Genomic DNA, 13,917 nt, shown 5'->3' with positions numbered 1-13,917 from the left:
CTGAATTTTTTTTTAAGTACTTTTCTGAATGCATTGACATGATCACACAGATTTTCTTCTTTAGTTTGTTGTTACATTGCTGGATTTTCAATGATGCAATCAGCCTTGCATCAGTGGAAGAATGGTTATAGCGTATAATCTTAGCTATATGTTGTTGAATTCTATTCATTAATGTTTTGTGCATATGAAATGATTAAATCAAGCTAATTAGTGTGTCTGTTATCTCAGTTATTTTTTGTGAGTTATTTTTTGTAAGATCTCTCTTAGCAATTTTCAAGAATACAACGTATTATTACCCACAGTCAGCATGCTATGCATTGGGCCTGCAGCACTGCTCGTTCTGACTGGGTGAGACTGCCGAGCTGCACCACTGACCATGGTCTCCCCATTCCCCACAGTGATCACCACCCCCACAAACCACTTTCTATTCTCTTCTTCTAAGAGTTTGACTTTCCCAGGCTCCCCATGTAAGTGAGGCCACGCCGCCTCTGCTTGTCTGCCTGGTGCCTTTCACTTAGCACAGTGTCCTCCAGGTTCATCTATGGTGTCACGAATGACATGATTTCTCTCTTTTTTTTTAAGGCTTAACAGTAGGCCATTGTGTGGGTATATACACACCACATTTTCTGTATCTGATTGTCCATTGATGGACATGTAGACCATTCCACAGTGCTGTGGTGAGCACAGGAGAACTCACGTCACCTCCACAGGCTGATCTCATCTCTTTTGTGTGTGTACCCAGAGATGGGGATGCTGTATCATATGCTAGTCCAATTTTTAATTTTTTGAGGAAACTTTGTAGTATTTTCCATTATGGCTGTACTAATATACATTCCTACCAGCAGTATGTAAGAGTTTCCTACGTTTCCTACATCCTCACAAGCATTTTTGGTAATAGCCACTCTGACTGGGATGAAGTGATATCTCATTGTGGCTTTGATTTGTATTTCTCCAGTGACTGGTGATGTTGAACATATTTTCATATATCGTTTTGCCATTTGCATGTCTTCTTTTGAGAAAGAGCCTATACTCACTTTTAAATTGAGTGTTTTATTTTCTTGCCATTGAGTTCTTTAAATATTTTGGATGTTAGCTCCCTATCAGATACATGGTTTACAAGAGTATCCTTCCCTTGCTGTGCAGAAGCTTTTTAGTTTGATGTCATCCCATTTGTCTATTTTTGTTTTTCATGTCTATGCTTTTGGGATCATATCCCCACCCCCAAAAAAAATCTTTTCCCAGATCAGCATCATAGATCTTTTCTCCTATGTGTTCACTAGTAGTTTTACAGTTACAGATGTTACATTCAAGTCTTTAACCCATTTTGAGTTGATTTTTATGTACAGTGTGAAATAAGAGTCTAATTTCATCTTCTGCATATGGATATCCAATTTGCCCAGTAAAATGTATTGCAGAGATTATCCTTTTCCCATTGTGTGTTTTTGGCACCTTTGTTTAAGATCAATTGCTCATAAATGCATGGATTTCTCTGTTCCACTGGTCTGTTTTTCTGTTTTTATGCCAGTGTTGTGTTCTGCTTTTTATTATTTCCTTTCTTCTGCTTACTTAGACTTGTTTTTCTCTTCTTTTTCCAGATTCTTAAAGTGAGAGCTTAAATTATTTGTGCTTTTTCTCTTTTTGAATGTATGCATTTTGTTCTACAAATTTCTCGGCATGGATTGCATTGTGTCCTTCAATATGTGTTGCATTTTTGTTTCCATTCAGGTCAATGTACTTTTTTATGACCCATAAATTAGTTAGATGTGTATATTTAGTTTCCAAGAGCTTTCCAAGATTTTCCTGTTACAGTTTCTGGTTTGAGTCAATTATGGTCAGAGAACACACTATGTGATTTGGATTCATTTAAATTGGTTGTTTGTTTTATGGCCAACGATATAGTCTACCTTGGTATCTACGCTTTCCGTGCTTGAAAGGAATGTGTACTCTGCTGGTGCTAGTTGAAGTATTCTGTAAATGTTGCTTAGCCCAGTAGGTTGATGGTACTGTTGAGTTCTTATCAATTTTTGTATTTTTCCTTTCATTTCTATCAGTTCTTGCTTCCCATGTTTTGAAGCTGTTATTTGATTCATGCACATTTAACATTACTATTGTTCACTCATAGACTGACCCTTTTATTATTATATAATGTCTCTGTCACTGACCATTTTCATTGCTCTGAAGTCTAGTTTATCTGATATTAATCTGATTTACCATTCCTGCTTTCTTTTGATTAATGGTTCCATGATACATCTTTTCCCATTAGTTTATTTCCAATCTGCTTATATTATTCTATTTGAAGTGAGTTTCCGGAAGATAGCATATGATTGGGTCATGTTTTTAATCCACTATGCCAATCTCTGTGTATTTTAATTGGTGTATTTAGACCATTTACATTTAAAATAAAGTATTCATATGTTAGAGCTTAAGTCTGCCATTTCATTTTTTGTTTGCTCTCTTTGTTGTTTCTCTGGTTTTAAGGTTTTTTTCCTGTTTTCTTATGGTTTAGTGACTATTGTTTTAGAATTCCATTTTGATTTATCAATAGTGTTTTTGATTGTACCTCTATGTGGTTGTCTCAGGTGTGTGTATGTGTATTTTATATGTGTGTGTGTATATATATATCCAATTCTACTATGGTCAATATTTTACTAATTTCTAATTTGAGGGAAGGGTAGAAACCTTACTTCTCTACCCTCCCCATTCATAATTGTTTTAAATATTTTTAAACATCATCAGACCATGCTGGGAATATGACCTCCCATTACTATCCCACATGGCCCCCACTGACACCATGTGGCAAGGAGGCTATTACCACCAGGCAGGGTGACAAGCCTCTGCTTAGCCTTCTCTGATGCCATTTCAGTATAGGATGTGGGATCCCTCCTTACTGCCTGATATGGTGCAGTTTTTTCTGTGGTATTTGGCTGGAATAGAGGAATTATTATCTACCCATTTTCAGTCTTGTGGTGCTTGGGCACTGCCCAACAGAAAAGCCCAGAGGGGTTCCGGAAGTGGGCTGAGCGAGAGGCGCTGTACTCAGAGGCAGAAGCTCTGCTTTCTGTGTTCTCTGACTGGAAAAGAGTTGTTAAGTCCCACCAAGCCTAGAGCATTGAAGCCATTGAGAGGTTTTCCTCTTCCGTCTTGGTGCCCTGAGTGCAGGGACACAGGCATCTGTGCATCCCTGGCACACAGCTCAAAGAGACTCCTCCAGCTGCAGACTGCCCTTCAGAGCTGCAAGGGTGCAGGGAACCCAGTGCTTATCTTCAGCAGACTCCATAGTCTGACAGGCGACAAGGCCACCCAGAGCCGGCCACTGCCCCGCAGCCACCTTTCCTGCCCCCGCCCAGAGCCTGCTGTTGGGTAGGGGTTTTCATTGGTGTTAAGAGACAGGTGTTTCAGGCCCAGCAGCACCTTTTGCTAGCTTTGTGATTTTTACACACCTGTCTCCCCTCCGAGGCTTCTGGGACAGCTGCCACAGGTGCATCTCACCTGCAGTGTGTGTCTGGCTGTGGCACTGGCCTTTTCCAGGGAAGAGCACTTAGGTACTCAGAGATTTCATCTGGATGTGGGCATTCTGATCCCCCCCCCAAAGCTCTCCAGAATAACATTAGAGAGCAAATACTTTTGAAAACCAGGTGAGCTTCTGCAAGTAAACGTAGCATGTGACATCCGTTGTTGCCTGCCCAGGAGGAGAATGGTTCCAGCCCATCACTCTCATTCCACTGAAGATACTCATCAAGAAACAGCAGCTCCTGTGCTCATGTGGGCACACTGCCTGCCCTGAAAGCATCTGGCCCACCCCAGCCCAGCCAGAGCCCTTGCTCAGGACACTACAGGCTGGACTGAGTCTGTCCCTACCTGGGCTGGGGTACGAGGTATACCTGGGAGCTGCTCCACAGCCCCACACCAGATTCCCGGCTATAGGAGAGGATGGAGCAGACAGGCCCAGAGGCTAATATGAGAAATCGGGGTGAATGTGCTGAGGACCCCCACCCCAGGTCTTGTTGCCTCTGCAGTCAGCTGCACCCTAGAACTGGGTATCACCACGAGCTGCTAGGATGGCTACAGTTAGAAAGACAGGCCACGCCGAGTGTTGGCAGGGATGTGTGCCACACTGCCAACACGAGGGTACAGTAACATAGCCACTTTGCAAGAGTGTTGGAAGCTCCTTAAAAAGTTCAGCACATACCCCCATGGGATGCAGCTGTTCTGTGTGAGGTGTTTACCATGGGGAATGAAAGCACCTCTCCCGAACATTTGCGGAACCCTTATTCCTCTTAACCCTGAACTGGAAACAATCCAAATGAAAACAAATTTGTGGTTTATTCATACAATGGAACTCTACTTAATGATCAAAAACAATGTCCTCAGCCATGAAGAAGGATGAATTAAGGCCTCTTGCAACAATTTGTATGGAACTGGAGACCATTATCCTGAGTGAAATATCTAGTGAATGGAAAAACATCCCCCATGTGGACTCGCAGTCCAAGTGGAGCTAACCATGAGCATGGATGTGAAGAGGGGAACTCAGTGGGAATCAGGGATGGGGCAGGTGCAGGGAGCGCCATCTGGGTGCTGGGCACACTTACAGCCCTGACTCAAACATGTGACCAAAAACATTTGTATTCCCATAATATTTTGAGATATTTAATTTTCTAAAAAAAAAATTTTAACACAAAGTGATTAAAAGAAATGAACTGTTGATACACTCAGCAGCATGGATACATGTTCAGAAAATACTGAGTAAAAGCAGCCAGGCAAAAAGGAATAAATACAATGTGATTGCATTTATATAAACGTCTAGAAATCCTGGAATAGGCAAACTGGGGAAGTGGTAGGTGGAGCAGGAGGAGGACCACAGGGTACAGACGTGTGGGTGCTGGTGTGTACTTGTGCTAGCGGCGCCCAGGGTCAGGTGTGTACCTGTGACGTGTGGCAGTCCCGTAGACTTCAGTGTCAGCTTATTCAACAGTGGTGCCTTTGAAAGGCTATGAAACGTGTCACACATGAGGACCAAGTGTTGGTTAGTACATGCTGGGCCTCTGAGCCTATCCTTGAAGGGGTCTGTGCCTCAAGGCATTTGCACTGGACAGAGCTTCAGAGGACCCCTCAGACCTGCCCCACACTCTGCCCTGTCCCTTCAGTGTCTTTCATCCAGTCCCCTTGATCTCATTTGTTTAGCGGCCATCCCCAAGTGAGTGCCAGGACTGTGCTCTGCCTGCGAACATGGCTCCAGGACCCTGTGTTCTAGAAATGGGGATGGTTGTTCACAAGGATGCCCTGCAAGCAGGTGCTATGACCTGGCAAAGTTGCACAGTGAGAAGGTGCTTCTCCACCAGTGGTGGGGTTTTCAGCTGAGGCCTGTGGGACAGAGGTGCAGGCTGGGGCTGAGCCTGGAATAGGAAGCTGTGAAAAGGCTTGGAGGAGGGCGGGGTCTGTGCTGCTGGTGAGGGTGTTGCTGGCCCTGGTGAGAGCGGGGGTTTGGGATGGGAGAGGCTGTAGTAAGTGGCTAGGACTTGTCGATGGCCAGGCAGGATGGGCAGTGGCTGTGACAGTCACACTTCTCACATGTACGTGTCTGTTAGAATCTGCTTCCCTGAGAGTCCAGGGTGTGGAGTGTATCCTGGGCTGGGGCACATTGAGGGAACGGTGTCTACACGCAGTGGCATATAAACCCTTGCTTAGACATGCTCCCTGTGGGGAGGGGTCGGACCCCCAGACACCCCAGGGGTTACCAGGCCTGTTTCTCCTCTTCCACCCATTAAACAAAAATCCCTACCCTGAAGAGAGCAAAGCGAGAGCAAAAATCCCTACCCTGAAGAGAGCAAAGGCCTTAGAAGAGAGATCTGCCAATTTCTAGAATAGCAGGTGCAGGAGGCGTTTGCTCAGGGTGAACTCTTTGTGCTGAGAATTATCCTCTGAATTGGCCTTGGATCCCTGTCACCAGAGAATGAGGAAGCCACTCAGACCCCAGGTCCCCTCCGCTCACTAGCTGTGAACAGGCATTGGATGGTCCATGTAACAGTGGCTGCTAAAGTGGGGGCTGCTGGCTGAGCGGGGGGGGGGGAGGGTGCGGGGGTTCCCAAGTCCAACATAGCGAGTCACAATGACCCCACCACTCCCCAGAGCTGCCCCTTATTCCTGCCACTGTGCTGTGCCCACTGGCCCATGTGTGTGATTGATGGCTGTTGACAGCCGGCACCCTTGGCAGGAGCTGACCCACTTTCTCTTTCCTGGGCTGGAAATGTTTATGTAATAGACATCCACAGGGCACTGCTGTCCTCTGGCAGAGAGGAGATGCTTGCTGTTGGAAAGGAAGCACAGGACCTGAACTGGCAACGCAACTGGCCCGCTGGTGCTGGCATGTGGCAGGGTCTGTCTAGGTGCCTCGCTGTGTCCTCGGGGCCACACTAAGCATTTGCACTGGGAGTCCTCCTGCCCCTCCTGAGTTCTTAGGGTCAAATGTCCTGAAATAAGCATGGGATCTGTGTGTCAGCAGAACTATCTGCTCCTTGGATGTTCTCTGTGCAGCGGCCACCATGTGAGGCTACTTGTTTAGTGCCCAGAGTGTGGCCAGTGGATTCCTGTTTTCTGTGTAAATAGTCACACATGGGTAGTGAGGACAGAGAACATTACTTACTATATGATGATGGTGTTTAAAACTGTTTTTGCTATGGAAGGCCCTTGTAAAGTGCTTTGTTAAAATCATTGTTATTTACAAAGTGTCTGTCACTTTATTACAAATAGTAATAAGAACTAACAATTTGAGCTTGTTGAAGTTTCCTGTGAACATATTTTTTAAAATATGTGTGTCTAGAAGTGCTTGTCACACCAGCATGTCTGCAGCTAGCATTTTGTGCAGCAGAAAGCCTGCGTGGGAGCTTCGTGCAGGTTTTTCCTTATGCACATCATGTATGTGACTGGGTTCTGTTCTGTTTCTGTGCTCTATATTCTCTCTGGGCATGTTTTAGAGCTATTAAATATTTTGATGAGGAAAACCTTTTGTTTGCCCCAATTTTTCATCCGTTGTCTCTTCTGTGTGTGGCTCCAGCCCCATCAGTGCAGGTGAAATGGAAGGCTGAGGCCAGCAGCTGGGTCACGGGAGGGGCTTATGGGCGGTTTCACAGGGCTTTGTCCTGAAGGATGCATCAGCCAGGCCCCAGTGCCACAGTGCTATTCAATGAAGGACTAAGCATGGACAGTGTGTGGGAGTTCTCCCAATGCCTCTACCCACCTCCCAGGTATGCACGGGCAGGTGAGTAGGTCACTGAGAGGCCTATCCTACCTCTGCACTGAGCCACCTGACACTGGGTCCTGGGCCATATGGAATTTGGCCCACTGCTGCCAACCAAGTGGCCACCCCTCCATGACCCTCATGTCTCCAGGCTGTGTCTTGCTGTCCAGCCCTCCTTTTCCCTCCTCCCTATTGCCTGACACTGCACCACCTGGTCACTCCTATGCAGAGCCAGGGGCAGGGGACCCTCCATCCTTGGCTACGTGTCTCGTGAACCTCTTGCCCCTTCAGCGCTAAGAGCCCTTCTGACCCCACCCGCTTGCTCTGTGCATGCACACCGCCTCTGCCTCCATCCTTTTAACCTCAATTGTGAGCACAGGTCCTACAAGGACACCTGTTTTTCCCTGCACTCTGCCACTGTGGAGTGACCTGTCCTCTGTATCCATCCATGAGGGAATACCCGGCACCCCCAGGGAAGGGACTGGCCCAGGAGAGCACAGGGGCTTCGGGAGGGCCCTTTGTGTCCAGAAGCCTCACATAGGCTCTGCAGAGCACAGTACACAGGCTGGGCCACTGAGGCCTCTGGCACTAGGTTGCCAGTTAGGAGCTTTGGTTTCACTGCTTGTCTTGTTCTTTGTAACTCATACAATGAAGCTTGAGTTTTGCCCCATTGGCTTAGTCACCTCACCAAATGAGTGTCCTCAGAAGTAGTCCAACCAGTGCCATGTATCTAGAAGGTGTTTTCTGACTGCTTCATGCCGGGACCCTCCACTGTCTGGGCTTGGCAGGCACTCCTGCTCTGGGTGGAGGGACCTGGTACCTGCACGTGCCTGGCTGTCTCAGGGCTCTGCTTTGGGGGTCTGCTCACTGACATGAGAGGAAGTGGGAGGATGAGCTCCCACAAGGAGTGGCTTGGGCCTCTTGGGGGAGCTCCTCTCTCCAGCCCCACACTCCCCAGGAAGCAATGCTGCAGCCTTCTCTGCATGTGTGGAACTCAGATGGGGCTGGAGGACCCTGGGGCCCGGTCAGGTGAGGCGTGGTTCGCATGTGGCAGGATCCCACTCCATGAGGAGAAACCTGAGGGCCTTGCAGCCCATCTCACTCTGCTATGCCTGGGCTGTGGAGATTGTTCTGGCTGACAGCAGCTGTGCTTTCTCTCTCCAGGTGACCCCTTCTGGGCCCCATCTATCTTTCCTCACAGCACCCTCAGCGCCTCAAGCCATCACTTCCAGCTGCATTTTGGGAGAACGATGGAGTCCAAGGTCTCAGAAGGCGGCCTGAACGTGACCCTGACCATCCGCCTGCTGATGCATGGCAAGGTACAGGAAGTGAGGTGGCCCCAACTCCTGGGAACACGGGACAGTTGAGGGCTGTCCTCAGTGAGGCCTCTGCACTGTGTCACTTTTACATGGCAAGGTGCAGAAAGTAAGGCAGTCAGCCTACTCCTGGGAGCATGGGGACAGTCGAGGACTGTCCTCGCTGGGGCTTCTGCTCTGTGTCACTATTATCTTAAGCAATTTTAAATTTACAAAGCAGTTACAAGTACAATCCCAGTTATGTTTTGCCCAGAACCATTTGAGGCTAAGTCACGGACCTGCTGCCCTTTGCTGGACATCCCCATGCACATCTTCCACAAACACGGACTCCTCCTGCTGAGCCTCATGCAGCCACCACTGTCGGGGTCACCATGACTGCGTCCCCACACCTGCCCTGGGCCCCTGCTTAGGTGCTCTAGTCCTCCAGATGTTACCCTGGATGTCAAGATACCAGGGGTGGAGCCATGGGCAGCATTCCCTGGTCCCCAGTCTGGGATCATCCCACAGAAACACTCTCTGCGAGTTTCTGCTCAATGTTTTTGTGGCACATCCTTCTCTCTAGCACTGTCTGAAGTCTCCTTGCCATGGCAAGAGTGTCATAGCCTCCTATCTCAGTGGTGGCAGGGTCTGCCACTTGGTGGGCAGCCCAGCAGGCTCCACCCGGAGCTGCCTTCCCTACTCTCTGAATTCTGGGGTGGGAGGCTGTGTCCATGTCCCACATGTCCTCAGATCCCCATCTCAGCCATTTACTCACACCTTGTTGAATGTGGCTGCTGTTTTGTTCAGGTCACTCCCAGACTGCCAGAGTTTCTCCTGATGCCTACTCTGCCCTGACTGGTGGGTTCCTGAATGCTTCTGGGGGGCCCATCACCCTCTTGCCTTCTTACAACATGCCACCCAGGGCCACCCTGCCCTCCCTCTGTCCCAGTCCTGGCATCAGTTGGAGTTCTCCAAAGAACCCTAACTTCTGTGAGCAGAGGACAGCATTTAGAATGGAAGACGAGGGCATTGGGAATATCTGAGCCCCCGGCCTTGAGTCTGAGGCAGCTCTAGATGCCATGTCCATGCCATGCACATTTACGTAACATTTCTTTCCATGTTCATCTGTGTTGAACCCTGTGAGCTCGCACCTCCACTCCCGGCCACATCCCAAGGTTGGGCCCAACCCTTCCTGTGTGGGTTTGTGCCATGAGCAATCTGTTATCTGTGTCTGTGTGTGGTCTCCCACCAGCACAGGTACATCCTGCACTTCAAGAAAACACAGGCACCTTGGGTAGATGTGCTCCCTCCCAGTACCCTTGTTTCTTGATAGAGAAAGGCCCTGCCCCTCCCCACCATGGGTGCCAGAAACCGGTGGGCCCCACGGATGGGACAATCTGTGAGACCAGGTGCAGGGTCCCCAGCTCTGGTAGCACTACCAGCCAGGCCACCACCAGACGCTTTCTGGAGTCCCCATCTCATACCCACTGGCCATTTATGCCCACAGCTCTCCTATATACATCCTCCCATGGCCATGCAGAGACTAGGACCTTCACCAGGGCCCTAGTAATGGCCCTCGGCTATAAGAAGGAAACGAGTCAGATTTGAAAGATTTCATTCCCTAGACTAGAGCCAGGCTGGCCTGGCCTCGAGTGATTGCCATGGTGGCACCTGTGGTTGGTCTCAGCCCACTTGGACCCTCGGCCAGCCAGGAGTGTCCCCAGAGTGCCGGGGGCTCGACTATGCAGCTTTGGCAGTGTGTTCGGCGTTTCTTTCGATAAGATGCCCTAGATGGAGCCATGGGCAGCATTCCCTGGGAATTGATTCCCAATCTGGGATCATCCCACAGGTGACACTCTCTGAGCATTTCTGCTCAGTGATTTTTGTGGCACATCCTTCGCTCTGGCACTGTCTACAATCACCTTACCATGACAGGAGTGTCACCATGGCCTGCTATCCCAATGGTGCCAGGGGGCCCTCTTAAGATTAAGTCATGCAGCAGAAAAGTTGCTCATGTTTCTTTAAGTCACAAAATTGGGGACTTTCATTCATTTCTTGTAGTTTCCTGGAGGCCTTAGGCACGTGAATAATGCCTCTGGAACTATCTCTGGAGGGCGGCTGGCCATTGTCCTCTGGATGATTTGCTGGGAAGTCAGCACTGCAGAAACCTGAGGCTCAGGGCCTCTGTGTAGATGGCCTGACTTGTGGGCTCCAGGGTTCTGTACCTCTCGCACTCATGCTGGGAAGGTGGATGGGTTTCCTCAGTATCTGTGCTGGTTCTTGTCTTCCTTCTGCTCTCTGACCCCATGTTTTTGTGTTTTCTTGCAGGAAGTCGGAAGCATCATTGGGAAGGTAATTGTTGAAGGAACCACCTGCCTCCCATGGGGTCTGTGAGGGCATGGTGAGCACTGGTGCCCGACGCTGCATTCCATGAAGTCAGGACCCAGTACTGCCACACAAGAGCATTGTCGGGGCTCTTCTTGCCTTTGCACCGCCCTCGTGGAAGCTGGTCCCTGGCTCTGTGGGAGCCAAGAAGCTGACATCCTCCCTGGGCTGGGCCCTGCCCTGGCCACACCCGCACCCACTGCTTTGCTAGCCAGGCCTTCACCTGATCTTGAGACCCTGGTCAGGACCAGGTTACCTTTGTCTTTGCTGGCTCTATGACAGAGCAGCCCCGTGAGTGGTGGTGGAGGGCTGTGTCTCATGGAATAAGGTTCGGTTTGGATGCCAGTGCTCATAGGGAAGGAAGCCAAAGGAAAGGTGCCACCTCCCTGTCCTGTTATACTCTGCCCATCCCTACAGTCCCTTGAGCTCCTGTCCCTGCCACCCCCTACTGTTGGCAGGGGCTCCAATGGCTCTGTCCTGACCCCATCTTGCGAGCTCTTTGAAAAGTGCATCTCAGGGGAGCGTCACCCATAGAAGGTGGTGCCAGACACCCAGGAGCACACAGACCTGCCCCACACGTGGGTGAGCTGAGTCAGGCCAGGCCCTGCTGGCCATGTGCCCTGGGTGAGCACTCACCTTCCTGCACTTCAGTGTCCAGGGGGTGGAGGGGTACATGGAGTCAGCCTGGTTAGTGGGGCGGCAAGTTCGCTCACCCACAGGTCAGAGGCCTCACAGGCACACAGCAGGCAGACCCCACCACTGCAGGGGCCACACTAATACCACGGTGCCATCAGTGCAACCCCAGTGACACCTTTTCCTTGTTGTCTAATCTTTATTCTAGAAAGGAGAGACTGTGAAGAAGATGCGTGAAGAGGTGAGTGTTGCCTGCCTCACTAGCCATGCATACAGTTGTGGCCGCTCTGCCTGTAGCCCTCCTTCCCCCATGGGCATGGCAGGTCTCAACATAGGGCAAGCTGTGCCACTTCACTCCAGTGCTGCGCACCCAACAGTTCTGGCCTCCTGTGGCTGCCTCTGCAGGGAAGGAATCATTTAGACTTCTTTTGCCAATTAAAATTTTACTGTAAGAGAGATCAATGAAAAGAATTTTACTATCTAGAGGTGAGGTTTGCCAGTCAGGGCAAGATGCATGTGGTTGCATAGACCATTGTCAATAAAGTATCCAGGCCTCTGGCCAGTAGCTTTAATATGGTTGCTGGAGTTTCTCTGCTCTTGCTCTAGAGTGGCGCAAGGATCAACATCTCAGAGGGAAACTGTCCAGAGAGAATTGTAACCATCACAGGCCCAACAGATGCCATCTTCAAGGCCTTTGCCATGATCGCATACAAGTTTGAGGAGGTAAGGTGCCTGCTGAATTCTTCTGCTCTCAATCAGCCTTGTTCCCTCCTCTGCCGTACCTTGTCCCTCCCTTCTGTGGCAGCCATTCCCAACAGGTGCATAGAGAAGCCACCTCATTCCTGATCCTCAGACCCTGCCCAGAACACCTAGATCAGTCCACACCTCCCACCAGGGCTCACAGGCAGCACCCCTACCTCCCGATTCCAGCCAGCTCTGCCACACAGACCCCACGGAGCGCTGGGTAGTATACCCCTGGTCCTCTGCTGCATACCTCCATAGCCACTGAACTCCCAGGACAGTGTATATAGCTTGGCTTAGACACAGACAGGTACAGGTGGAGATGTGACGTGTATGTCCCTGTACTGGTGGGTACATGTACAAGATGTGTGTGCGGCACTTTTGGGTACCTCTGTCAGTGAGCTACATCTTAACACTTTTATGTATTTCCAATTTTTTGAAGTTACTAGAAGCTATTTAAAGATTCATTTAGTGTCTTTAAGGGGTAACCATGAAATAATGGGGTGACCTGTGGGAGTAAGCACAGCCCCTGCAGATGGAAGTGCTCAGAGGCTGTGCTCAGAGTGGCCTGTGGAGCCAGCCCCTCACCATGTGTCTGGCAGAGACTCACAGGTAGGCAGGGTGGGGGGAGGTTTGGTGTGCCCTTAGGGAGGCCGTAGGCATGGGAACGTGTCCCTATGACTGGCTGGGGGAGTGCTGGGCTCTGCCTGCCCTGAGGGGGAAGTGCAGTAAACATCAGGGAGGCTGCAGTCACTGCAGGAGTCCTGGCTGCCCTGCGGCTGGTGCATAGCTCCCCGTCTGGTGGCCACAGAGGTTAGGGTCAGTGTCCTTTTGTCATAGGTGACCTGGCCTCCGTCTGTTGGTGTGTTCAGTTTCTCAGTTTCCCCTTCTAGTTATCCTCTTGCTTATAAGAGGCTGGGCCACTCAGGAAAGGTCAGCGATGCAGGTCCTCACTGCTCAGAGGCTGTTAACTTGTCTCCGCGGTCAGCTATACTGTGAGAGCTTCTTGACCTTTTGTGTCTGTGTCATTGTGGCCATAATCTGGGGAGAGAGAGTGGGCTGAGGATGCACTTAAGACTCTGGGCAGACAGCAGTGAGTGGCATCACGACCAGTCCCTGTCAGGGGCTCTGAGCCCAAAGCTCCCTCTGTGCAACCCAGACCAAAAGAACAAACCCCACAAGACACAAGGGTCAACCTTAGAGACCCCATAGCCTACTGTGAAGGGTGGCAGATAGCCTCAAGTGGGAAACATGTGCAGTGGCCCAGGAGCCGCCTAACTAGCCGACAGGAAGCTCAGAAGTGCACGGTTGTCCCTCAGCTTGTACCACTGATCTGAGACTGGCCTGTCTTCCATCTTGGGCCAGATGGTGCCACAGCCTGTGGTGGATCCCTCACAGTGTTCTCTGTTTGTGTGGCCCTGTGAACATTGCCCAGTGTTCTCAGAAAAGATGACCTAGCAACCACTCCTATGGCACCAAGTAGCCAGGGCGGCCTCATTCAGGATCATGAGTTTGAGTTAGACTTTGCAGCCATGGAGATACATGGAGTGGGTCTGTGCACAGAGGTCTCTGCATGCCTCTCCGAACTTCTGAGAGTTAGTGTGAGAAAAGCAGGAGGGGCCTGGCCCC

General features: G+C 50.0%; 1 protein-coding gene across 10 annotated transcripts in view; it reads left to right on the top strand.

Annotated features, from left to right (window-relative positions):
* Window positions 1-13,917, top strand: part of PCBP3 (poly(rC) binding protein 3) — a 273,796-nt gene that overhangs the window by 231,105 nt on the left and 28,774 nt on the right. For all 10 annotated transcript variants that reach the window (XM_053565887.1, XM_053565886.1, XM_053565888.1 and 7 more), the window contains 4 exons: window positions 8,399-8,553; window positions 10,858-10,881; window positions 11,756-11,788; window positions 12,154-12,270. In XM_053565887.1, the coding sequence (XP_053421862.1) occupies window positions 8,399-8,553; window positions 10,858-10,881; window positions 11,756-11,788; window positions 12,154-12,270 (329 nt within the window). The remainder of the gene's footprint in view (window positions 1-8,398; window positions 8,554-10,857; window positions 10,882-11,755; window positions 11,789-12,153; window positions 12,271-13,917) is intronic.

The sequence above is a fragment of the Nycticebus coucang genome, chromosome 16, assembly GCF_027406575.1.
Source record: "Nycticebus coucang isolate mNycCou1 chromosome 16, mNycCou1.pri, whole genome shotgun sequence".
Classification (NCBI taxonomy): domain Eukaryota; kingdom Metazoa; phylum Chordata; class Mammalia; order Primates; family Lorisidae; genus Nycticebus; species Nycticebus coucang.
The sequence above is the reverse complement of the archived record's forward strand: the minus strand, read 5'-3'. Positions and strand labels throughout refer to the sequence as shown.